This window comes from Marmota flaviventris, chromosome 6 (genome assembly GCF_047511675.1).
Source record: "Marmota flaviventris isolate mMarFla1 chromosome 6, mMarFla1.hap1, whole genome shotgun sequence".
NCBI lineage: Eukaryota > Metazoa > Chordata > Mammalia > Rodentia > Sciuridae > Marmota > Marmota flaviventris.
This window is the reverse complement of record NC_092503.1, coordinates 128,745,855-128,770,717: the sequence shown is the minus strand read 5'-3', so window position 1 is coordinate 128,770,717 and position 24,863 is coordinate 128,745,855. Positions and strand designations below refer to the sequence as shown.

General features: G+C 38.7%; 1 protein-coding gene and 2 non-coding genes across 3 annotated transcripts; 2 read left to right on the top strand and 1 right to left on the bottom strand.

Moving 5' to 3' along the window:
* Nucleotides 1–1,794: 1,794 nt before the first annotated feature.
* Gpx5 (glutathione peroxidase 5) lies at nucleotides 1,795–11,270 on the top strand. Its single transcript, XM_027922161.1, has 5 exons — nucleotides 1,795–1,881; nucleotides 5,954–6,107; nucleotides 8,945–9,062; nucleotides 9,505–9,604; nucleotides 11,064–11,270. Exons 1-5 carry the CDS (start codon nucleotides 1,795–1,797, stop codon nucleotides 11,268–11,270), a joined length of 666 nt encoding a protein of 221 aa, XP_027777962.1.
* A 3,696-nt stretch (nucleotides 11,271–14,966) lies between these two features.
* Nucleotides 14,967–15,061, top strand: Trnai-uau (transfer RNA isoleucine (anticodon UAU)). Its single transcript has 2 exons — nucleotides 14,967–15,004; nucleotides 15,026–15,061. It is a non-coding gene; the product is annotated as a tRNA-Ile (tRNA).
* A 5,935-nt stretch (nucleotides 15,062–20,996) lies between these two features.
* Nucleotides 20,997–21,069, bottom strand: Trnar-ucg (transfer RNA arginine (anticodon UCG)). Its single transcript has one exon. It is a non-coding gene; the product is annotated as a tRNA-Arg (tRNA).
* Between the last annotated feature and the right edge of the window lie 3,794 nt (nucleotides 21,070–24,863).

The window sequence follows — 24,863 nt, the reverse complement described above, 5'->3', positions numbered from 1 at the left end:
CATTCTCTCGCCTTCCCTTAGGGGCAAGCAATTTCACTTACCCCGAAGCTTCAGACGTTCCCTGCACGGGCCGCCAAATGCCGCAGTCTGGCTGGGCACAAATCATGAGCCACTGAAGCAGGAACAAACTTTATTTTTGAACTGCAGGAAAACACTTCACACAGCTCCCGGGGAATCCTCCCGAAAGCCACGCGGCTCGTCCAGGAACCCCCAGCCGGAAATATCTCTCCCGGAAATCCCTCCTCCTGCACTTCCCCAACCAATGGGAACTCTCGGGGAATCCCCGGAAATCCCCACGAGAACTCCAAAATAGTGCGAGAACTCAAAAGTTGCGGCAGAGGTGGATAGTAATGCCTCGCCTGTCAATCAATACTGTTGGCAAAATGCCAGGGGCCATACAGACTCGGCCGTGGCTCTCAGCACTTAGTCAGCCTTCCATGAGGTTGATAGGATTTAAATATATTATTTATGTGGGAAAGACAGCAATTCCTAGGGCTCAAGGTCTGCATTTATCAATTCATTTATTCCAGAAGACTAAGAGCAGTTGTTGGAAGCTGCTACCAAATGGATGGGGTTTCACGTGTTGGTTGAAAGTCAAGGCATCTTATTTTTTTTTAATGTTATTGTATTTTTTTAGACCTTTATTTATTGTTTATATTTCTGTGGTGCTGGGAATTGAACCCAGTGCTAGGCAAGCACTCTACTACTCATCTTACAGCCCCAGCCTGAGACAAAGCATATTTATTTTTACAGTAGCATGTGACTTACTTCCATGATTTTTCTTAGCCCTTGGGCTTCTAGATTAATAGGAGTGCTTGCAACTTCCTCTAAACTTATAATTAATTTCAAAAAAGCTATTTACTATTAAAAAGAATTGCATTCAGAATGGCAGATTATCCTAGGAAAGTTGGCAACATTTGTATTTCCCTATTCCTCCACCTAATGTGTAAGAGCTTCCAATACCAGACTGCACCCAGGCTGGGCATCACCATTCCTTTTAACTTTTGCCAATCTGATAATGTAAAATGTATCTTTTCTTATTCATACTTCTTTGATTATTGGTGAGAGAGAACATTGTATCCTACCACATTTGATTTCCTGTCTAGTGTCCATTTTTCTGTCGTCTGATAGTTTTTCCCTACTGATTTATAAGCCCTTGAAAAAAAGCATTTCTATAATGGATATACCAATGTGCTGTTCTTTACATATATTGTAAATATCCACAACCCTTACCCCAGTTTTCTCTCAACTCTCAAGCAGATGCTAGGTAGTTCGTCCATTGATTTAAAAAAAAAAAAAAAAAAAAAACCTCAAGTAATCATATTAGGCATGGTATCTGCAAATTTTTTCTTCTCTTTTGGTTCTGCGTATTGAAGCATTGAAGCCACACTATACCAATGAGCTAAACACCTTAGCAATAGTGTTTAGAATGTCTAAACCCATTTGCAAGGAAATCTGGGAGGCTGCATCTACATCTAGACATCCCCATCTGCTCAGGAAAAACAAACAATAGTCTTCAAGGACCTCCGAGGGATTGCCGGCACCCTCTCATAATTCTCAGAATTTATATGAGTCCCAGGTCCTAATCGCACTAATGAGCACTCAGTGCTCATGGGCATATGTGTAGGCGAAGATGTGGCTTGAATTCTCCAGTCTTCATGTGGCAGGAATCCTTGAGGCCCTGCAATTGGCCTGCTCAGGCTTGGGCCAGTCTCTGCCAAAGTAACAAAATACTGTTGGAGATGCATAAGGACCTCACTCAGGCTCTCAGATCAGTGATCTACAACACCAGTCATGATGGCACAGTTAAGAGCCTCCTGTCTTTTCCTCTTTCTTCTTATTGACTTCATGCCGACAGATGCCAAGCAAGATAAGATGAAGGTAAGTGAGCTCCAGAGAGGGCAGGAGAGGGTAAACATGTATCTTTTCTTATTCATACTTCTTTGATTATCAGTGAGAGAGAACATTGTATTCTACTCTTCTGTCCTGCTTCTATATTCTGTACTTCTTGCAAGATTTGGACTTGGGCTTTCTACCTTCTTGTGAGTTCTCCTAAACCTTTCTTCTCTTTTCCTTGAATCTTCTTCATTCCCCATAAAATGGTGATCCTTGAGTACAGTCCTTTCTCTCCATCTCCAAGTGGAGGACTCCTGGAGCCCCATCCCCACCCCCACTCCCAGCCACATCAGTCACTAGCTGAGTGGGACTAACGTGGATATCAGAATAGGTGGGGATTAAGGTTTGGAGGAAAGGCTGAATCTGGTCATTTTAGACACAAATGATAGTGAAGGAAGGGTTTTTTGCTAGTTTCTTCCTGAGTTCTTTCTAGTCCACTCAAACACTAATGTGAAGAAACACTTACATGTAAGTTTTAGGGATAAAGTCATAGTTATCACAGGAACATGAAAAAATTAACTGGAGTCTTAAAACAACTGGATATGGAGTCAGATGTCTTGGAATCTGGCCTCAGTTTTATTCCCAGCTTATGACTTAATTGCCTTATTGATAAAACATGTATATATGGTAGTGGAAGGGATAGTCCAAGGAAGGAGAGTAATGAATGAGAAGACTGAAAGGCAAAAAGGAATCATGAATTTAGAGAGAAACAAACTTCACATGGTGGGTTGTCACTTTGGGCCTTGGATATAAATTTACTCAATGCTAATTTATTTTAACAGAATCTAGCTCATGGGTGGGTGAGCAACAATCATTATTCATATAATATGTTCTACAAAAGACAAATCTGATAAGATCTTTACCTCTATCTGAAATTGACTAGAAAAGTTGCTGGGTGACTTTCTATTTTCAGAATTGATAGGGTTTTTTATGTTACCAAATGCTGCCTAATTTTGTGTGGAGACTCTGGGCTTAGAATTTGCTTAATAAAAGCTGAGTCTGAGCCCCTTTTTTTAATATTTATTTTTTAGTTGTAGTTGGACGCAATACCTTTATTTTATTTATTTATATGTGGTGTTGAGGATCAAACCCAGGGCCTTGCATATGCTAGGCAAGCTCTCTACTGCTGAGTCACAACCCCAGCCCAAGCCTGAACTTCTTAACAAACAATGATGGAAAACCTGGTTATTCAGATGTAGAAGTATGAGTCTAGACCCTTATCTCTCACCCTACAAAAAGTAAATTCAAAATGGATCAAAGACCTAAGAATTAGACCAGAAACTCTGCAACTCCTGGAGGTGGGGGGACGTAGAGTTATACGTTCTAGCACATAAGCATAAGGTTCGCAATAGGATCCCTTAAGTTCAGGAAATAATGCCAAGAATTAATAAATGGAATGGCATCAAGTTAAAAAGCTTCTACACAACAAGGAAAATAATTTTAAGAAGGTGAAGAGAGAACCTACAGAATGGGAGAAACATTTTTGCTAGCTACTCTTCTGACAGAAGATTAAAATCCAGAATATATGAATATATATATATGTTATATTATATGCATGTATGAATATGTAAAAACAAATCTCACTATTATGTAAAGACCACTATAATGCACCGATAAAAATCTGCAAAGAAAAGTTGTGTCTGGAGGGGTTCAGACATATCACATAGATTTAAATAAACTAGGAACAATAATCAACATCTGTAGTAAGTCTTCAAGTTCAGAGTCTAAGACCCTGCAACCTGTTTGCAGCATGATTTTCATTGTGATAGGGGGAAAAAGAAAGAGGTGCAGAAGGCAAATTCTTAAAATTGTTTGACTTGGAACCAAGCATCATGAAAGTAGAAATGGATGTTCTCATATAATATTCTCTTTATACACACCTCAGTACTGGTGCATATAAGTGTGCAAATTTAGAGAAAGGCACAAAAACTTATATAGAGAAAATAGCTTTCTCCCTAAGAGAAGGACTGAGTAACTGCAATCTGGTGTACTAGTGATATAATCACTGGATTTGTAGGGCTGGAAAAAGTTGGGTTTTGTTTTACATTACTCCTGAGTGGGGGCGGATAGTGTTTAGTTAAAATTCTTTCTGGTCCATTGCATATCCAGGAAATCTAGTTTAATCCTGTTTAAATCTGCACCTTCCTTAGGAGCTAATGCCCTTCTCTTTTTTTTCAAAACAGTTTCTCTGCCTTTTTCTCACTAGAGGGTTCAGGCAAGTAGCTTCCTTTTCGTATTTCCTATATTATACTCCTTGTAGTCCACAGACAATTTGTAACAGCTTCCTCAATATAGGGAAAGAGATCAGGTTGTGCTAGTGAGTACTGTGGCTTCAGAGTACTTGGGTACTACAGGTACCCTGCAAGAATAGACAAGAATAAGAAAAATAAGATGAGAACTGCTTTGTAGAGGAATTCAACATAAGTACATGCAATGGAAGTTTCAGGAAGAGCCTATTTCTGTTACATAAAACTTATTTCTGTTTTATGTGGATATCCATTCAAGTATGTTCAGGAGATTTGAGAAGGAATAGGATAGATGGAGCTGATGATGATGAAGGTGGGCACTAGGTACCTAAAACACAATGGTGTGGGGAACTGGGTTTATAATAGGTCAGATGCTGCCAGACAGATCCTAGTGACCTACTTGCAGATAGGCTTTGAAGCTCTCTATATCTTCTCTTAGGCAATAGCAGGGGTTACCCAAAAGCTGGGATTTCACAGTATTGACATACAAGAGCATCACATGAGTAAGAGCATGACAGAAGGGAGAAAAGTGAGATGGGGATGAATGTTAAACTTGGAGGGCCCTCCTTATAGCTGCATTTTACTCATGGGGAAACTGAGGTCCAAGATGAGAATTACCTAGGTTCATAGAGGAGTGTAATAATAGATCTGGCTTCTGATTCCCAGGCTAAAATTCTTTCCATTCTAGTATGTTGATGCTTGGATTAAGAAGTCAGAAGGCCTAGAGAAAGAAAAGTAACTCAGCTACTCTGAAGTACTTAAGCAATTAAAACTGCCCTTCTCTGAGACTTCAATTCAGAGCTAAAACATAGCTTAATTTTCACAGACATTAGGAAAGCAGGGGCTGGGATTGTGGCTCAGCAGTAGAGCACTTGCCTAGCACATGAGAGGCCTTGGGTTCAATCCTCAGCACCACATAAAAATAAGTAAATAAATTAAATAAAGGTATTGTGTCCAACTACAACTAAAAAACGAATATTAAAAAATTTGGAAAGCAGTGTACTTTTCTCTTTAGCCCCACTTATTTTCTGTTTCTCATATCCCAGCTCACAAATCTCTTTTCTTTATTGCCGCCGTCTGGCTGGGCACAAAATCACTAGCCACTCACAGCCTTGTAGATTCAAACAGCAATTCTTTATTCCCGAACTGTCACTGGCACTCTACATGCATGTTCTGGGGAAAATCCACACTCTCCACCGGGCTCTGAATCCCAAATACTCTCTGAATCCCGCAAGAACTCAACGGGAACTCAAGGAGCGGGCGAGCGCCTGAGGCAGCAGGATACGCCCTATTCCCAGCAGGAATCACCTTAAACCTGGAACTGCCCTAAACCCGGATTGCCCTAAACCCCGATCCGCCCTAAACCTGGATCCACCCTGGTCCTTGAGCAGGGTCACCTTACTCAAACATTCATGCAATGTCACTGCAAATGACTTGGGTCCAAGGCAAGCCCATTTCCACAATGGAGAGCCCTCCTTCTAAGCAACATGGGGTAGGCTGACAAGGAAATTGCCATGCATCATTCTTACTTAGCTATGGCTCTTAGCACTTTATATTTGTCCAAGTATTTCCTAGTAGCCTACCTTTGCCCAAATAATAGGAAGACAGACTTGACTACTTGTTGCTGGAGGGAAAAAAAAAAGGAATGATTTTTAAGTCACAAAACCCAAGTTTCAATATTTTCATTGATCCCTTAGACAATTATTTTTTGTTCTCTGAGTCTGATACCTGTATTATTCTTTAAGTGCTTTGAAATAATACACAGATATCAGGAATTATCACTAATATTATCATTTTTTTAAATCTTCCAGATGGATTGCTACAAAGATGTAAAAGGCACCATATATAACTATGAGGCCTTCACTCTTAATGGGATGGAACGCATTCAATTCAAGCAGTATGAGGGCAAGTACATCCTCTTTGTCAACGTAGCCACCTATTGTGGCCTGACAGCTCAATATCCTGGTAAGAATTCACAGCCATATGTCTTTGAGACTAAATTTTCCAACTGATTTTAAATAACACTTGATATTCTAAAAATCACACTTGGAATTATATTGTAATTCTAATTATATGCCAACATAAATACTCATAGGTAAATGACTTTATTCTCAATGTCAAAAGTCAATAAACTGTGCCCTATAGGCCAAATCTGGCCAGTCTGTTTTTATAAACCAAGTTGTATTGGACCCAGCTATGTTCATTCATTTACTTACTATCTAAGTTGCTTTCATGCCACAGGGAGAGTTCAGTAGTTGTTTTAGTAGTGATGATGAAGGCCAGGTGATCTGCAAAGCCTAAAATACTATTTAGCTTTTATAGAAAAAAAAATTGCTGATATTCCCAGGGTTGGCCTCTGCTTTGTCTGAAGTTTCTAATAAAATCAATATATATCTAAGAACTAGGAGCTTCATAGAAGATTCCAGAAGTCTCCTTGGCAAATAGATAAGAAAAGATCCATGTTTTTTGAGACTTTTGCAAAGTCTTTTATAGTGACAAGTGTAAGGGACCGGCGAACGACGGAGGAAGAGACCACCAAGAGACCGACTCATGAAACCGCAAAAGGGGGTTTATTGAGGATCCAGCATGCTGGGGCTCCGTGCTCACTCAAGAAGGGAGAGCGGCCAAGAGCCCCAAGCAGGGGTTGAGCAGTGCTTAAGTACACTTTTTGGGGAGGGCGGGGGCTTTGCATACATCAGAACAAATCATCATGAGGCGAACAACAACTCTCGAACATGATTAGTACATTCATTGGCGGGAACAGGTCGGGCGGGGGTGATAGGTTAGTCCTAAAGCGGGGTACACATTTAAACTGATTGGTTTGGGCCCTGAATGCCTACGTGCCAAACTGCACAGGGCCCAGGTTATTTAACAACTAAATGGTCAGGGGGAATATCTACTGGGCAGTCCCGTGAATTGTCCTAACAGCTACAGGAATTTCAGGTTTTGAGTGTAGCATAGGAACTTAACAATACCTGGTCTTTTACATTTTAACTCAGGCTTTGCAGCTTAGAAGCTTTACAATGCCTGGTCTTTATCTTCAGTTTCTTTTATCCTTTCACAAGGAAAGGGGGGAAAGAGTTTGTACCTGGAGCTGTATTTGACTGGAGTTAAGGGCCAGAAGAAGAGGCTATGATAGAAGCACATGCACCCTGTCAATCTTGCCTCTTCTCTTGGGTGTAGTTTTCTTCCTCCTTGTTCATTATTCAAGGAAGAATTTTGTCTCTCTCATATGTCTCTTAGGACCATTGGCTTAAAAACAAATTAATAGTGAGCAGGATGTATTATATCAGATACACTTTATATATTTGAATTACTAAGAATTTGTTTTTAATTATGTTGTGTTCTGCAGAAGTAATAGATTCACAAGCCTCAAAATTCAAAAGGAACAAAGAGGTTCAGAGTGAAAAAAAAATCTTTCCACCTCCCTTTCCTCCCTTCAGACAGCTTATATTATCATGTTTATAAAATATGGATATGGATTATTTTTCCTGCTTTTCCTACCAGTTGAAAACATGATGCGAATATGTTTGCTGTCTTATTTTTTAAATTAACAACATAATTTTGAGTTTATTTTATTTCCTCTTTCTTTTTTAAGACTGAATATTAACTGGGCTGGTGGTGCATGCCTGTAATCCAGCAGCTTGCGAGGCTGAGGCAGGAGGATTGTGAGTTCAAGTCAGCCTCAGCAACTTAGTGAGTTCCTAAGTAACTCAGTGAGACCCTGTAGTTAAGTGCCCTTGGATTCACTCCCTAGTACCAAAAAAAAAAAAAGACTGAATATTATTTTTTAAACATAATTCATTTTGTCCATTTATAAGGGACTTTAAAAATGAACTTATTTCATCTTCTTCTGCACATAACAGATGAAGAAACTGAGGAATAGTTGCTCAAGGAGTGGAAGACAGGCTTCCTATTTTCTTTTCTTTCCTAGAGGGAGGGATTATCTGTAGTGCTGAAGACAAGAGGGAAGTACATGGAGAGAGGTTCTGAGGACTCACGTGAAAACAGGAAAGCAGTCTCTCCTTTTAAAGAAAGGGGCTAAAAGGAGATACCAATTGGGTGAGCTGAATCTGAGTGGCACTGGCTAGTGCTCATCAAGGGACTGAAGGCATCTGGTCCAGAAAGTGTCAATAAAGAGACATGGATTATAAAAGCCTGAGCCGACAAGTTGGAAACTTCCTGGCAGTAGAAGAAAGCAGCTGAAGCTCGTGTTTGGCAAATCACTGAAGACTTTTAGGTAGAAAGCATCTTTAACATCCTCAGGATGGTTGAAGAGCAGCAGAAAGCTTAACTTGAACTTTCTCAGGTTTTCTTTGGCTCTGTCAGATTGATCTGCACTCTGCCAGCCTGTACTGAGGAAAGAAGCTCAGTCTTGTCATCTGTGTCTTCCCTTTAGAAAGAAAGATTCAGTCTGTAAATTCACCAACCAGGGAAAGCAAACCGATAAGAATAGTAAAGATGTTCCAATCTGGCTTTGTTTAAAAATCACGGGAGTTTGAATAATTAAGATGACTTGGTCCCATCTCAGAGAAATAGAATCAGAAACTTATGGGCATCCTTATTTTTAACGATTGGATGTGGTTACAGGCTTGGGAAATACTGTACTATATTCACTGGTCTAGCAGGCATGTCTGAAGATCTGGTGTCCAACTTCAGCTGTGCTACTCATAGCCTCTTTGATCTAGAGATATTTCCCTCCCTGGTCTCTGTTTCCTTCTCTGTAGAATGAATAACCCCAGGGATCCTTCTCTGCCCAAAGGTTATCTAGGCTGGCCATCATGTCCCTTTTCTAATCACAGAACTGAATGAACTTCAGGAGGAGCTAAAGCCCTTTGGCTTTGTTGTGTTGGGCTTTCCCTGCAACCAGTTTGGAAAGCAAGAACCAGGAGACAACACAGAGATTCTTCCTGGACTCAAGTAAGTGCCTGCCTGAAACCCAGTAGGAGACACTTGTCCATCTTTCCTATCTGCAGAGATTCTTCCATCTCAGAAACCTCCCAGGAAGATAGTGGATTATTAGGCTCAAGGGTATCTGCAAACTGATTTTTTTAAACATTAATCTACCTTGATAAGAGTCTGGTAGTGTCCAGAGATTTTGTCTCCACCCCTGGTTGAGAACTGGATGGACTGTGGAAGAGCAGAAGAACAGAGATAATTGGCACAGAAACAATGAGAGGATCCAAGATAGATTGTGGAATAAAATAGTGACTAAGGAGCCCAAAGTCTAAAAATGGCCTATTTCTGTCACCTCTCCCATCTATTATATCTATTCCTCATTCTGCCCTTTCCTGTGACTTCAAATCTGGTGTCCCATCATAACTTTATCCTGGAGCTTCCTGGGAACATTTGGTTATTGCAGGTATGTTCGTCCAGGGGGAGGATATATACCTAATTTCCAGCTTTTTGAGAAAGGAGATGTGAATGGTGAAAAAGAACAGAAAGTCTTCACCTTCTTGAAGGTGAGTCAGTTACTGGCTTAAACCTCCTCCTTTTCCCTAATATTCTTAGTGCAGAATTGTTATGGTAGAAATGTGCCCAAGAGATCATGCCTAGAGGTTGGATTGATCTTTTTAGAGGGAATCTTCAGGTCAGCATAAGATTTGGGTTTAATTTGTTAATGTTTATGGGGCCCTGACTTTGTATGGGGGAGAGAATTATGTGGAATGGCAGCTTTTACTGGGACCACCCTCTTACTCATTGACATTCATTAATTCATTCATCTAAGGTACATTTAATGAGTGCCTGCTACCTATAATGCAGGCTAAATAGTAACATGAGATCACAGTTGAGAGAGAGAGAGAAAGAATGTGCTAGAAATCAACAGGATTAATACAATGTAGTAGGTATTTTTAGTTGAAACATTGGTTTTTATTTATTTGTTTGTTTGTTTGTTTGTTTTGTACTGGGGATTGGCCCCAGAGGTGCTTAACCACTGAGCCACATCCCCCAACCCTTTTTTTATTTTTTATTTTGAGACAGGGTCTCACTAAATTGCTTAGGGCTAGGCTAAGTTGCTGAGGTTGGCCTCTAACTTGTGATACTCCTGCCTTAGCCTCCCAAATTGCTGGGACTATAGGCATGTGCCATCATGCTGCTAATACCAGTTTTTGGACAAAGAGAGTGCCAGAGCTAAAAGAATCCTAAATATCACTAGAGTGAATTACTTCTAAATGCTGGACTTGGACCATGACTAGCCCATTTTAAAATTTGTGTATATCCTCAGTAAGCTGAAGAAAGAATATGTACAGAGGATTTCATTAATTCAACTCATCTAACTTATAGGGCTGTCCTTTATTTAAAGATTATGACTGGGGCTGGGGTTGTGGTTCAGTGGTAGAGTGCTCACCTAGCATGCACGAGGCACTGGATTCAATCCTCAGCACCACATAAATGTAAAATAAAGATATTATGTCCACCTAAAATTAAAAAATAAAGATTATGACACATATATTCTTAGGATGGCGTTTCTAAAATGAGGATGATGAATTGATGGTATTTAACATTTTTGCTTTGATATAATGTCATTAACTCTAAGTTATCCCCAAAAGATATTTATTGAAATGCTATTGGCCCATTGAACCCTAAAACTTGGAAATCCACATTTTAATCCAAGTCAATCACTTTGCAGAAAAGGAAAATGAAGCTTGAGTGGTGACATATCTTAACACTGGTGGCATGATTGTGGGTTGGGTTTATGGGGAAAAAATAAAAGGAAGGAGCAGAATTTGGCTACAATAGTTACAACATTCCTGATAATTGACATTGTGGTGTTTTGGAAATTTTATGGGGTTTACCAGGAATCATAAGTAATAAAATATTTAGATACAGGAGGAAGTGGATTACTTCTGAGTAAAAATACCTTGATCATCTGGTAGCAAAAGTGATGTGTTGTTTCTCTTTTCCATCTTTCTGCTTCAGCATTCCTGTCCTCATCCATCTGAGATGTTGGGCTCATTAAAATATATCTCCTGGGAACCCATAAAAGTTCATGACATCCGTTGGAACTTTGAAAAATTTTTGGTGGGGCCTGATGGAGTCCCTGTCATGCGATGGTTCCACCGTGCTACAATCAGCAGAGTCAAGTCAGACATCCTGGTGTACCTGAAGCAATTCAACACTAAATAAAAAGACTGAGTTGGGGGCAGAAGCCATCTTGCTTCTCACCTAAAGACCTGTTCTGAAAAACTTCATCTTTTCACCATATTCTTTTCCTAAATGGCCTCCTTTTGACTAAGTTATCTTCATTCTGCTAAAGTTCCCATTCTCCACCAAGTAGATTTGTATTTGGAAGGCTATTGCCCTTTCTCCTGGAAAAAGTGTGTGGGTCAATAGTAAAAGAATGGAAACCCTAATCCCCAGGCCTCCATTACAGTTTGTATAATTCATATCCATAAAAGGAAAATCATCCTTCCATGAGAATGGCTTAGTTTTCCATCATCTTTGGAAGAAGGATGTCCCTGCATGTTGACTCCTCCTTTTTCCACCCTGAAGGTACAGAAAGAGCATGGGGATCTAGTCATTCAAATTATATTCTACTTCTTAGTAGGACAACCATGTATTGTCAGTTTCTAAGTCTTTTGGAATAGTTTTCACCCATGACATTTCCCTCCACCTGTCATTCTCCAGTGAGAACCCTAAGGGAAAGTAGGAGCAAGAACAATGACTTAGATGAAGGGAGGGTGTCTCCATGATAATAGGACCCAGGACTTTTCTCTGTTCTGTCCTGTAAAAATTTTCCTTATTGTCCGATTCTTAGTGTATTCAGATCATGGTTCCTGGATGGGGACAGATTTTTATCTTTTGAGGGATGAAATTCCCCTCTCAACCCCAGATTTCTCAGCTTCAGAACCAGCCTTGTTACTGTCTCAAATAAAAGTTTTACGCAGCATCTAAGATCTCTGTGGTTTTTAAAATTCCATCTTGTACTTGAACTCATCTTATCTTCCTCCTAGTGCTTACTGATGGTGTATTGTTCAGAATTCTCGAAATTCCCCCCGACAAAGGGATTTATCCTCTCAGATGTTTGGAAAGTTGTCACTTGATGGCTTTTAGTTGTCACCTGTCTTTGGGAATTGCTTTAGGCCAAGTTTGTTGCCTCCTGGGATAGCCAATATCCAATTACTTGTTCATGAGAAGTGACAAAGGACTCCATCCCTCAAGGGATGCTTCCCCATGTGGTGCCTCCTTTCCCTCAGTGTTTGGTTCAGCGGTGGCTGACTGGATGAGTGACATATGCACACATGCACCAGCAGATGTGATGAATCGGGTGATTAAAAAACGTGGGGGGATTGGTAATTATTCAGTAATAGAATTGGATGGTCATTGCTAGAGGAAATTAATGCTTTGGAGAGAGACAATTAAAAGTTGAGGATGATATATCACTTAAAAAGTCTCAATGTGAAAGGATGCCACCATGGGATCCTGTTAAGAACATATCCTGCAACTCAGGACACAAAAAGCCAAGGTGCTGGCCGAAGACTTAATCATAGGAATAGCAGAATTTCAAAGAAAGTTGTATTGCGATTGGCAAAAGGTGTGACTTATGCAGTCCAGGGGGAGAAATAAAGAATGTCCACGCACTTCTGCCCCTTTCAATGCTTTATTCACTCAAATCACTCAATACAATTTCACTCTATAGGTTCTTAATCAAGAAAACAATAATCCTTAATGCTTGGCACTGCAATAGACATAATCAATTCACAGCAAACAATTCCAGATTAATTAATTCTAAGCACTGCAAACACACTTAATCATGACTGGCTAATGATAGACATTGCCCCTGCATGCTAAGTTCAAGTGTCAGTTCAAAAGTCTCAAGCCTTAGGCTTTAATTCCAGCAGATGCACACTCACTCAGACCGTGGTGATCAGGTCAGGAACCAAGGCAGGCTTCTCAAGGATGGAGCTGATGGCTGATTAAAGAGAAGTTCATAGGGAGAAGTTACAGCTCTTACCAGGGTCAAGATGTGGCTGTAGAGTTTGAGAGCAGTGAGGAAAATGCAGAGAGGATCAGGAAGTGTTGGGATGTCAGTCCAGGTCTTCATCAGACTCTCAGCATGAGGGCATCATTGTCGGATGGCTGGATGTCTGTTTATTAGCTCTATTATTTGTACCAAATTTGGGGGCTTTTGACCCCCTCTTTCAATCCTTATCAACTGCCACCGGGTATCTCAGTGACATCATTTACCCTGGGATTAAAACATCTGGTCTGGTGGTCCCCATCCTGATCTTTTCACCTTTCTCTCTTATCAGGTGCCTTTCCCTTTTATCAGGCCAGGACAGCCTGCCAGAGACTTCACTCTGAGTTTATCAGGGTGGGGAGAAGTGACTTGTTTGTGCCACAGGGCCATACTGGAAGGCTCCTTTAGGGGTGCCTGGTGAGACTGCAGGTTTCAAACAGGAGTTTTAAAATGGAGTTGCCTAGGCTTAGGCCTAAGGCCATCCTCACAATGTCTCCTATGCCAAGGTCCTGGTAATGATTGGAAACGAATAAAACCCTGAGACATTGGATGGACCTTTGAATTGATGCATTAAAACATCAAAATTCCCCAGATTTGCCAGGACCCCTGAAACTATTAAAAGTGGTTAAACCCATGTCCTTCTTGCTTGAAAGCAATGTAGATGTTGTTTGCTATCCACTCAGCATTTGCCCCATGTACAACTAGAGTCTAAGAAGAATTTATTGATATAGTAGCATTTTCCCTGAATACAGAATTTTTATATGCTGCCATGAACCTAGCACGCTATTAGAATACTTCCTGCTTAGAAAAAGAAACGGTTCTTGCTAAATATAGTAGAAATGCCATCTGCTGTGACAGATGGCAGAATTAAGGGATCAGAAGTTCAGAAATGTGGGATGCTAGAGTGGATTTATCATGGGAAACCCACTAGATAACTATGTGTCACTGAAGGACTAAAGAACATTCAGTCTGAAAAAAATAAAAAGAAATGTGCTGGTAAGAGGGGCCATTTTGTTCACATTGTTTGAAACCTTTAACGAAGATGTTTAAAAATATTTAATCTATACGTGTAATTCTTCATAGAACAAAAACAAACAAACAAAAAGCCTAAACAAAAAACAACAAATGCTAACAATGGATTTCTCAAGATATAAGACTTCAGAAATTTTTCAAAAATATTTTATTGTTTTCTTGCATTTGTTTAGCTTATATTGCAATCATAATTTAAAAAGTGTTTTTCCTTTCTGTATTAATAAATAATAATTATTATCATTATTATTATTTGCAGTGCTGTAGATCTAAAACAGGTTTTTTTTTTTGTTTTTTTTGTTTTGTTTTGTTTTGTTTTTTTTGGTAAAGGAAGTATCTCTTTGAATGTTTCAGGGTAGCAAAGTAAAGATTAAAAGCGGGCGAGTGACTGGGTCGGGTTGAGACAGCGGCATTTAAAGCAAAGGAAGGCTAGCTGAATGCAGAGTGGAAGTGCAGAAAAGTAGAATGGCGAAGATATAAGGTCCAAGAGAAACACAGTTTCAGAGCGAAACGTCTGTTTTGCATGCAGCCATCTTAGCTTCCATCTTTTCCTGAGCTAAAGTGACTTCTTTCAATCTAACCACGGTACTGAAGACTGCCACCCTCAGTCTCTGCGTGCCTCTGTGTTGCAGCGAGGGGTGGGACAAGAAAAGACAAACTCGGCTAATTCCGGAGTTCCCTTGTTTACGTCTTTTAATCCCATTCGTGGAAACCTTGTGTCTTTTTTGTTCATAGTATTTAGCATCAAAAACAAAACTTTAAGAGCAATTACTCTTTAATCTTCATTTGTAAATGTATCTTCACTTAACGTCCCCGAGGAACCACCTGCGGTGGCTCCAGTGGCGCAATCGGTTAGCGCGCGGTACTTATAGGACAGTACGACTTGTGAGCAATGCCGAGGTTGTGAGTTCAAGCCTCACCTGGAGCAGTTTTACTATTCTCTATGCAAATGAAAAAGACACTAAATTTGAGTCCCCTTTAAGGAGCTATATTGTGACTTATGATAGCATTCCCCGGCTCTGACTGTGATTTATCTGAAGATTTCCAAGATTGTGCGTGATGGATGTCACTGTATCTTAACTTTTGATGCTGACTTCTCAACCAAAGCTTTGACAACATTTGTTTGGCAGTTGCTGAAACACCTGTTCACAGTATTTGATTCCATAGCTTCTTGAGCATCATAGCTCAGGCTTAGAATTCGGGTTCACAGAAAAATTAGTGAAAAATAATTCTTTCTGATTTATCAGCTCTTGAAATGAGGGAGATTTTTAAAACTAATTATCTTAGTGGGAAATGTCCTGTCCTTGAATCTGTTTTCCTTACCTCAGTTTCTTCATTCCTTTGGACTTTCTCTGGAATTCTTGTCACTTTTAATAAGTCCAAATTGCCGATAGTTAACAACTGAGACACAGGTATTGAGTCTTGAAAAAGACTTGGAAAAGTTTTGCCCCCTTCCAACCCTTTAGAGTTGAGCAGGAAGCCCGTGTGTGAGACATTAATCTCACCCTCCAGATTTTTTAAAAATATTTTTTAGTTGTTGATGGGCCTTTAGATGTTTTTTTAAAATGCTTACTTATATGTGCTTACTTATATGAGCTTCTGGAATCGAACGCATGTGCCTCACACATACAAGGCAAGCCCTCTACCACTGGGCTACAACTCCAGCCCCTCACCCTCCAGATTTTAAACATTGTCTGAGACATTCTAGAGATAGGCTTAGAGCTCTTCCACTTTACCAAAGATTTATAATTGTCACCTGCAAATGTTCTTCATTACCAGTTCTGTTCCAGCTACTGCTACATTTTGGAGTGCAACATTCTCACTGGTCCCAACCCTACCTGCCTACCTTGGAAATGTAGGTCTAAAACCTGACTCACAGACCAACTTGGACCAAAGCTTAAGAAATGATAGTGGATACTTACTTACCAAGATGTACAATGGATATGTCAATAGGAGCTATTCACAGTTTTTAATAATAAGTCATCAATTGTTTAATGGCCACAAATTCCCTCCCTAAACACATTCTTTTGTAATGTAATTTGCATTGGTGTCCTTCAAGAAATGGGGTCTATTTCCCTTCCCTTTGAATGTCAGCTGTCTTATTTTTGCTTTGATGGATAGAATGCTGTGGAAACTATGTGTGTAAATGATATTTTGGGAATTCCAAAAAGCCTTGCAACTTCTCCTCTTGCCCTACTGTTATCTTGGTCTATGGTATAAAGAAACCTCATCTAGACTCTTAGAGGATAGACTAACTAGAGTCCCCGTCATCTCAGCCATTCCAGCCATTCCAACTGACAAGCTGCACAGGATGAATTAGGATTGTCTTATTCCATCGAGTCCAAGTTACAGACAGTCCTCAACTTGGACCATCCATGCTGCCAGTTGAATACATTTACATGAGTGACTCCACACAAAACCAGCAACATATTGTCAATTAATTCTAGCTCAAATTGTTTACCTGCAGAATTGTAAACATGGTAGACAATTGTTGTTTTAAGCCACTAAATTTGAGTAAGGATTGCTATATAGATATAAAAAATGGATACAAGCATTTACTATAAAGTTCTGAGCATAAAGTAAGAGCTTAAGATAAGATAGCTATTTATTTATTACTTTTGAGGATCATCTCATTATCCCATGCATTGGGTTTTCTCTGTTCTTGCTATAGCTGGAAGACTACAGAATCATTTGGGGTCTCGGGCTATTCAAATTTAACAATGAGATAACCTTCAGTCTTCTTAGGTTCTCGCACCAAGCTCAGAGTTCTCACTCTGAAAGACCCAGGACTTCCAGATCTCTAGAGTAAGTGGCAGTCTGAATGAGCAAGTATGGCTCACATTTTCCACATGCTTGTCTGTAGCTCTGAGTGAAATTTATCAGTGATGAATTAAAATAAAAAATAAAGAATAGATAGTTTGTCTATCACATTCTGGAGTTCATGTAGAGTAAATAAAATAAAAGGGCTTATTGTACATAAAAACAGTGAAGAGTTTAGAATTTCCTCATTTTCTCATGTAACATATGCTATATAATTTATTTTCATTCATTTCGGCTCAATATATTACAATCTATTAGATTTTACAACCCACTATATTATAATAGATCTATCATAACCCCCAAACTTACCTTTGTATATAATCATATCATTTGAGAATAATGACAATTTTGTTTCTTCCTTTCCAATCACTTTAGCTTTTATTGTTATTATTTGTAAACTGTCTGCAAAAGGCAATAAATAAGGCAAACAGGAGTCTGTAATCTTGAATAGAAGTGATAAGAACTGTCATCCCTGATTTGTTACCAGTCTGAAATGGACTGTTTTCAGTATTACCTATTTCCCATTTATGATTGATATCTACTATAAAATTTTTGAATATGTCATTTACTAGGTTAAAGAAATCATCTTCTGTGATGCTTTTAGTATTGATCACTATTTAATGCTGAATTTTATCAAATACTGTTTCTATCTATATTTAAGGTGATCACAAATTTTTATTTTTATTTCTAAGTATACACCCACCTTGTTTTCTTAGAGCCTAAGATAAGTTAGACTTTTGAGACAAAAATGACTTATAATTCATCTTAAACAACTGTGTACAGTTCCTTCCTTAACTTTCAGGATGAGTTACATCTATTTTTCAAGAGTGAGATTGATTTATGATTTTCCTTTCTTGTAATGTTCCAATCAGGTTATGTACAAAAGTGATACCAGTTTGTTCGGCAGTGTCCTTTAAAAAAATAATTTAAAAAAAATACACACCTATCTATATGACCCAGCCATTCAACTCCTAGGTATTTACCCAAGAGAAATGAAATCATATATTCACACAAATCACTTTATAAAAATGTTCATAGCAGTTTTATTATATTAACCCAAATCTGGATATATTCTAAATGTTCATCAACAGGTTGAACAAATTGAAGTATATCCATAGGACAGAATACCATCCAGCAATAATAATAAGTGAATTTGTCATGTGAGCAAAAACATTGATGAATCTCAAGATGATGATTATGACAAAAATAATTTTCTAAATTCCATACTGTATTGTCCCACTAACATAAAATTACAAAAACTTCAGACACATGATGTTTTAAAAACTGCAAACAGCACTACAGAAAGCAGATCAGTATTGTGGGAGGGGGCAGGGATTTCAAAAGTACAGAGGGCATGAGGAAACTTTGGGGGGTTGTTGCAGTAATTCACTCGCAGGTCAGCATGAGAAAGAAAGAAGAAGCAGAGCAAGCAAAGCAGCAGCAGAAAAAAAAAATCCTTTATTGTATACAAGCAATCTATAGTATTGTGAACAAAGAAGGCAGCCTTCCAACATCAATAAATCAGGTCTTTCAGCTAATTAAACATAGCACACAGATGTTTTACTTTCTAATCAGAAGTGATCCACTTCTCATGGCTAATCTATTCTCGGCCTGCAGCATGTTGAGCTCTACTCTGTTAAGAACAGATAATAAAATTTTTCTTAGTGCCCTCCTAGCCCACTTGGCAGAACATCCCGTTTGTAGGTAAGTCCTCCCAAGGACAGTAGACATCTCGTTTTCAAGCATGTTTGCTGTTGCCTTATCTAAACATTGAAGGAGCCTCTCGTTTGCAAGTAGGCCTTCCCAAGGACAGCAAACAAGTATGTTCGCTGTTACCTATCTATACCTTGACAGAATATCCCATTTGCAGACAGACTCCATCAAGGACAGTAATAGTTACGCAGTCACATCTGATTCTTTATATTTCCCTCCTTTTGTTTTTGTAAATCAGCCATAGCAGAAGCGATAAGAGAGGTTTCATGTTTCAGTTGCCTTTGCTTTCTCCAGCGTTGGAAGACTATATACAAAACAAAACACAAAACAAAAATTATTACAGCGTTACCTAAAGAAGTTGACAACAAGGTAGAGAAATGACATAAAGGATTTAAATTAGCAATACTTGAAGACAATTTTTGTAAAATTTCAGATCCTATTAGTTCAGGTAATGTCTTACTAAAGGTGTCTATAATAGTTTTTTCCAAATTTATAATTTCTAAAGTTAAATTTTGATATCCGTTTAACCGTCTTTTAACAGTTTCCCAGGAATCACTGGTATTATATGGTACAGGAGTCACACAAATATGAGAAGAATTCCAGTCACACTTCAGAACACTTCTGGTAGTCAAGATAGTCACTTGATTGCCAAGCCAGGAAACAGTATGTTGTAAATTGATCACATCTGTAGCCAATTGAGAGTCTAAGTCCTTTCGTTGTTGCTATAATAAATGAGCATCTTGATGCCATGTTCTCACAAAATCCGCAGTTTGAATGCCTTGATGTAAAGTAACGGCCAGCTACTGCAGCAGTGGCAGTTACAGAAGCAACTGCAAGGATTGAAGCTATAATTATTCCTATTAATCGTCAAGAGCGATGTAACAAAACTTGAATAGCATTGTACAAATGAATAACAGACAATGAATCAGACCAAGGACGAGTCAAATTAACAGGCACCCACAATTCTGTGCAAGCTTTAACAATAACTAAAGTATAATTATTAATTTCTATTAATTCCAAATTAGTTCTATCTGTGTTCATTGTTTTTATTGTAATGATGATTTTATGAATTGTCAAACACATGTGTAGCTCATGTGTAGCTCATTCTGTGGCAATTATGGCTGGATAAAATTGTTTATGAAGGATATATCTGGAATCTCATTATGGCATTCTGCATGAGTAGTTGTGGGTCTCCTCTTCACACACACATACCTCCCCCTACACACACACTATGGAAGAATGTGCATCTCTGATTTATTTCTTCTTTGAGCGTTTTAAAGAAATACCTGGGGCCTGGGGTTGTAGCTAAGTGGTGAAGCGCTTACCTAGCACGTGTGAGGAAGTTATTGTGTTCAACTACAACCAAAAATATAAATTAAAAAAAAAGAAAAGAAAGAAAGAAAAAAGAAAAGAAAAGAAAAATCAAAACACAAAAGACTTGGTAAGAAAGGAGGCTTTGAATTTTCTCAGAAGATATTTGGCAACTAATTAAATTTTTTCATAATTTAAAATTATTTATAACTGTCATTCTTTCCTGAATCTGATTTATACTTCACATTGTTCATTTCATCAAAATATGCAAATATATTGGCCGGATTCTTTCCATTTTTAGAGAAGCCGCTCACTCTTGGTCCTGATCTTTGCCTGGCTTGCTGCTTCTTACTTTTTTCAATACTTTTTAAACCTGGTTTCGGGATATTGCGGGTAGTCGGACTAACTCCGCCCACTCGGTGGGAGAATGCGGGAACCGAGAGACCGCGTCCAGTCGCTCGTCGCCTCCTCCTGAATCAGAAACGGGTTTTATAACGTTTCTCCAGTTCCTTGAAATGTGGGAAGTTTTTCTTTCGAAAGGGGGCGACATTGGTTAACCTGACTTCAAAAGGACCAAGTTCTCCAGATACCTAGTGTGTAAGTGTGTCTGTCTCTGCGGGCCGAATACGTAACCGAATGCCTACTGTGGACCAGTGCAAGAAGAAAGGTGGTTGCCCAGAGGGAACCAGATCCTCAACATAAGTCCCTGACGCTCCCACCTCGCTTCCAGGGCCCACCCAAACCACTAGAAGAGGGTCCTCAAGGATCAAGATTCACGCCTTGCCCCCACCTCCACCCCACTCAAATCGACACAAGGGTAGTTTGCTTATCCGAGTGCAAGCCTTTGTACAAGTTAAGAAAGGAGGGGTCGAATACAGCGGATCTCAAGAGAGGTCTACTGGACGTAGAACTTCCTTTCCCACTTGAAAGAGTAGCGGAGACGCTTTTTTCCCCAAAGTGGATCGGATGCTACAGTGGTGCTTGGGAAATAGAGAAACGTGAAAAAGAAAAAAGCGATGCAACCACGAAGGGATTCGAACCCTCAATCTTCTGATCCGAAGTCAGACGCCTTATCCATTAGGCCACGTGGTCTTGGATGCATGAGGTAGCGAAAAATTATAACAAGTGTTTGGAGTCCCTGCGCTCCCTGCGCTAGGTAGTTGGTACATCAATACACGTTTTTCTGTAATCTTAGCAGAATGATAAAATCTTCACTAATAACCTGTTTTCAAATATGGTGTAATTCATATACTCGAAATCTAAGTCCTTTCTCTTGTGTCTCACAAGAGCAGGGGAATGATACGAAAAGAGAATTCTGATTTTCTCCAAATACCTGCCCTTATTACCAAATTTTACACCAAATTTGCATAATGCAATAGTGTCTCTCAGTCAATAATTAAGCCGTAAAGAAATAGAGAAAGAAAAGAATTAAACATTCCTTTGTAATCACGGTTACAAACGCGGTTTGCATCAGAACTGAGACCCACTGGGAGTAAACGAAAATCACCACACGGTGGACAAGAAAGACCCTTCCTGCCACTTCCTCAGTTTGGTCAGACCCGCCGCCGACGACTGCAACTGGGATTAAAGAGAGGCCTCTTCCTGGGCTTGTCGCTTCCTACCAAAACAAGAAGTATAGACCCCACTGAGGATTCTCCAATGTGACTTTTTTTTTTAAGCCAAATAATTAATGAAATGATTATAAAATGCCTATCACCTTGTGCCACCACTTGGTTGTGATGGTGTGTGGTTTTGCAGGGAGAAGCCTTCCCCAGTCTTATTTTCCCCAAACACCCTAGGCGCACGAGATTCCGACTTGCCTTTCGTTGTATACGCGCCGGGAAGCAAGCGGTGGGAAAGGCGCGCGCCAGACAGATCCCCCCCCGTGGGTGGGCCATCCAGCAGCGCACCCTCTGCAGGCGAGAGTAGCCCAAGCCACGAAAACCGTAGGTCTGGAATTCCAGGCTTGTGGAGTCTCGCTCTTATTTCTGGGGACTCTGGAGGTCCGGGTTTGAGTCTTTACAAAACTGGCTTCCTCGCTACATCCTGGCTTTCCCAAAGTCTGTTATGCAGACTTTTCATATTTTAGAAATGCTGGAGGAACATTATTTTCTAAAAAAAAAAAAAAGCTCTGATAATCAAAGCTGGACCTTGAAGAGGCTGCGCTCTTTTTCTGTAGCCCTCCAGAAAAGCACCATCTGGACCAGGTCAAAGCGTCACTGTGAGGGCCTTTTACCCAACGCAGAGGGGTTCAGTAAACACACAGGATCCAAGCTTACTCTGATCTCTAAAAGACTTTTCTTTTCTCCCTCTTTAGAGAGGGAGATTAGAAAATTCAAATGAAACGGCGATTTCTGAAGAAATATAAATTACAAATTTCGATTTAAGAAAAAAATGACAAATAGTCCTAAAACCGCTACATAGACTGAATAGTAAGATATTTTCTAACAGAGAAAACTCCAAACTTTAAACTGAGAAGTTTTTCAAAACAATACAGAGAATATAAATTCAATTGGACACAAACTCTTCAAATTAGGATGGAAAGACTTTCCATCTCAATTTATAAACCTGACTTCATCCTAATACAAATATCAGATTAAAGGTGGTGTGAGAAAGGAAAGTCATAGGACCTGAATGAACATCAATGCAGTATCCTTTAAAACAAAAACAAAACCTAATACCTAACTGAATTCAACAATTATTATAAATTAAAACAAATCTGTGTTTATACCAAAAATTAGGTGTCAATTGAACATTAGGAAAACAATTGCTATGATTCAGTACATCAAAAAATTAGAGGAAAAAATTATGTTTACCAGAGTAGAGGCAGAAAAAGCATTTAATAAATTTCTGTGTCCACTCATGATATAGGTGTTAATCTAGAAATAAAAGGAAATTTCTTTGGATTTTAAAAACACAAACATGATTGGCAGAAAGTATAATAATACCTAAAGGTAAAAAATTTAAAACACTCTGTTTAGAATTAGGAACACATGGAGTATACCAGGAGTCAACTTCTATTCCCTATAAGACAAAAGGAAAAATTTTAAATATAATGACTAGAAAGGAAAAAACTATTATCTTCCCCCTTTTAACAGATTGTATATTTGTATATCAACATTAACTAGACAAATCTAAACATAAGTTATTATGATTAGTAAAAGAGTCTTAACATTTTTCCTGAAGGCTATAAAATTTCACAAGAGCAATGACATACAATTTAAAAAATCCTAGATGTCACAGAAAAGGAAATGTTATTGAAATGTTAATAACAAGAAAACATCACAAAACAAATATGGCATGGCTTTATTTATAAAACTACAAACTAAGTATACTGAAAAACCTATTATTTATGAATACATATATAATTAGTAAAGCTAATACATTAGAGATAAAAACTTTATCTCAGGATAAGAGAGGTATAAACTGGGGTAGAGCAAATGGGACTTCTGAAATAATGTTCTCTTTCTAGATTGATGACTTTTTTTTTCTTTTTGAAGTAAACTTTTTGTTGAAGTGTAATAAACAGGCATTAAAATGTGCAAATACAAGTATATAGAGATCACTGAATATATATATAATATATAAATATAAATATTATAAATATTATAAATATAATATATCTATAACCTGCCAACCAGAGCTTTTGTTTTAATTTATTACCCTCTTTCCATCGAACTGGATCCAAGAACTAAGTTTTGTCACTTAGGTGTCTGTGCCAAGAAACAAAACATTGTCGATAGCCTCAGAAGCCACCCTCATACCCTCCCCCAACTCACTTTTTTCATAAAGATAACCTCTTTTTTCTTCTTTGCTTCTGACATCATCTGTTCATTTTACACGTTTTTATTCTTTGTCCAAATAGGATTATAAAATATACACAATTAGCTCTCCATATGTTCAGGTTCTGCATCCACTGATTTAACCAAGCATGGATGAAAAATATTTGGGGAAAAATTACACGTGTATTGGGCTGAAGTTGTGGCTCAGCAGTAGAGCGCTTGCCTGGGTTTGATCCTCAGCACCACATAAAAATAAATAAATAAAATAAAGGTATTGTGTCCATCCACAACTAAAAAATAAATTTAAAAAAATTAAACATGAACAGACATTCTGTCATCTAGAGATGATTCAAAATTGGCTCACATTTGTAATCACAGCTACTCAGGAGGCTCAGGCAGAAGGACTGCAAATTCCAGGTCAGCCTCAGCAACTTAGAAATAACTTGTCTCAAAAACCTTAAAGAGGTTGCATCTTGCTTTTTGAGATGACTCATATTCTCCCACAAATGTGTATTCCCTGTTTTACCCCCAAAGCTTCTCACTCTTGAGATGACCCACATTCTCCCTTGAATATATCTCTGCTTTTCTAAATAAATCTCTGTATCTCTTAAAAAAAAAATGCTGGGGATGAAACTCAGTGATTGCACACCCCAGGTGCAGTCTACAGTATCACAAAAATTCATTCATTCATTCATTAAAATGTAAGAGAAGCATACAGGCATGTGTGCACAGGCTATATACAAATATCATGCCATTTTATAGGAGGGATTTGATCAGTCACATATTTTGATATCCACAAGGAGTCCTGGAAGCAATCCTCCACAAATACTGAGGAACAATTATAACTGTATTATACCAGGCTTCTTTTGCACAGCAATATGTGAGATTCATCTGTTATTGCACAATTATTTTTTCTCACCGATGTGTATATTGCATAAGTGTACTACAATTTATTTACCCATTCTATTGATCATACACTGGGTTATTTTCAGTTTTGGGATATTACAAGTAGGACTATGAGGAACAATGCTGTACATTTTGTGTTTGTACATGTGCACAGATTTTTATTGGGTATTAAAATAAAAAGGATGAGGGGTTGGGGTT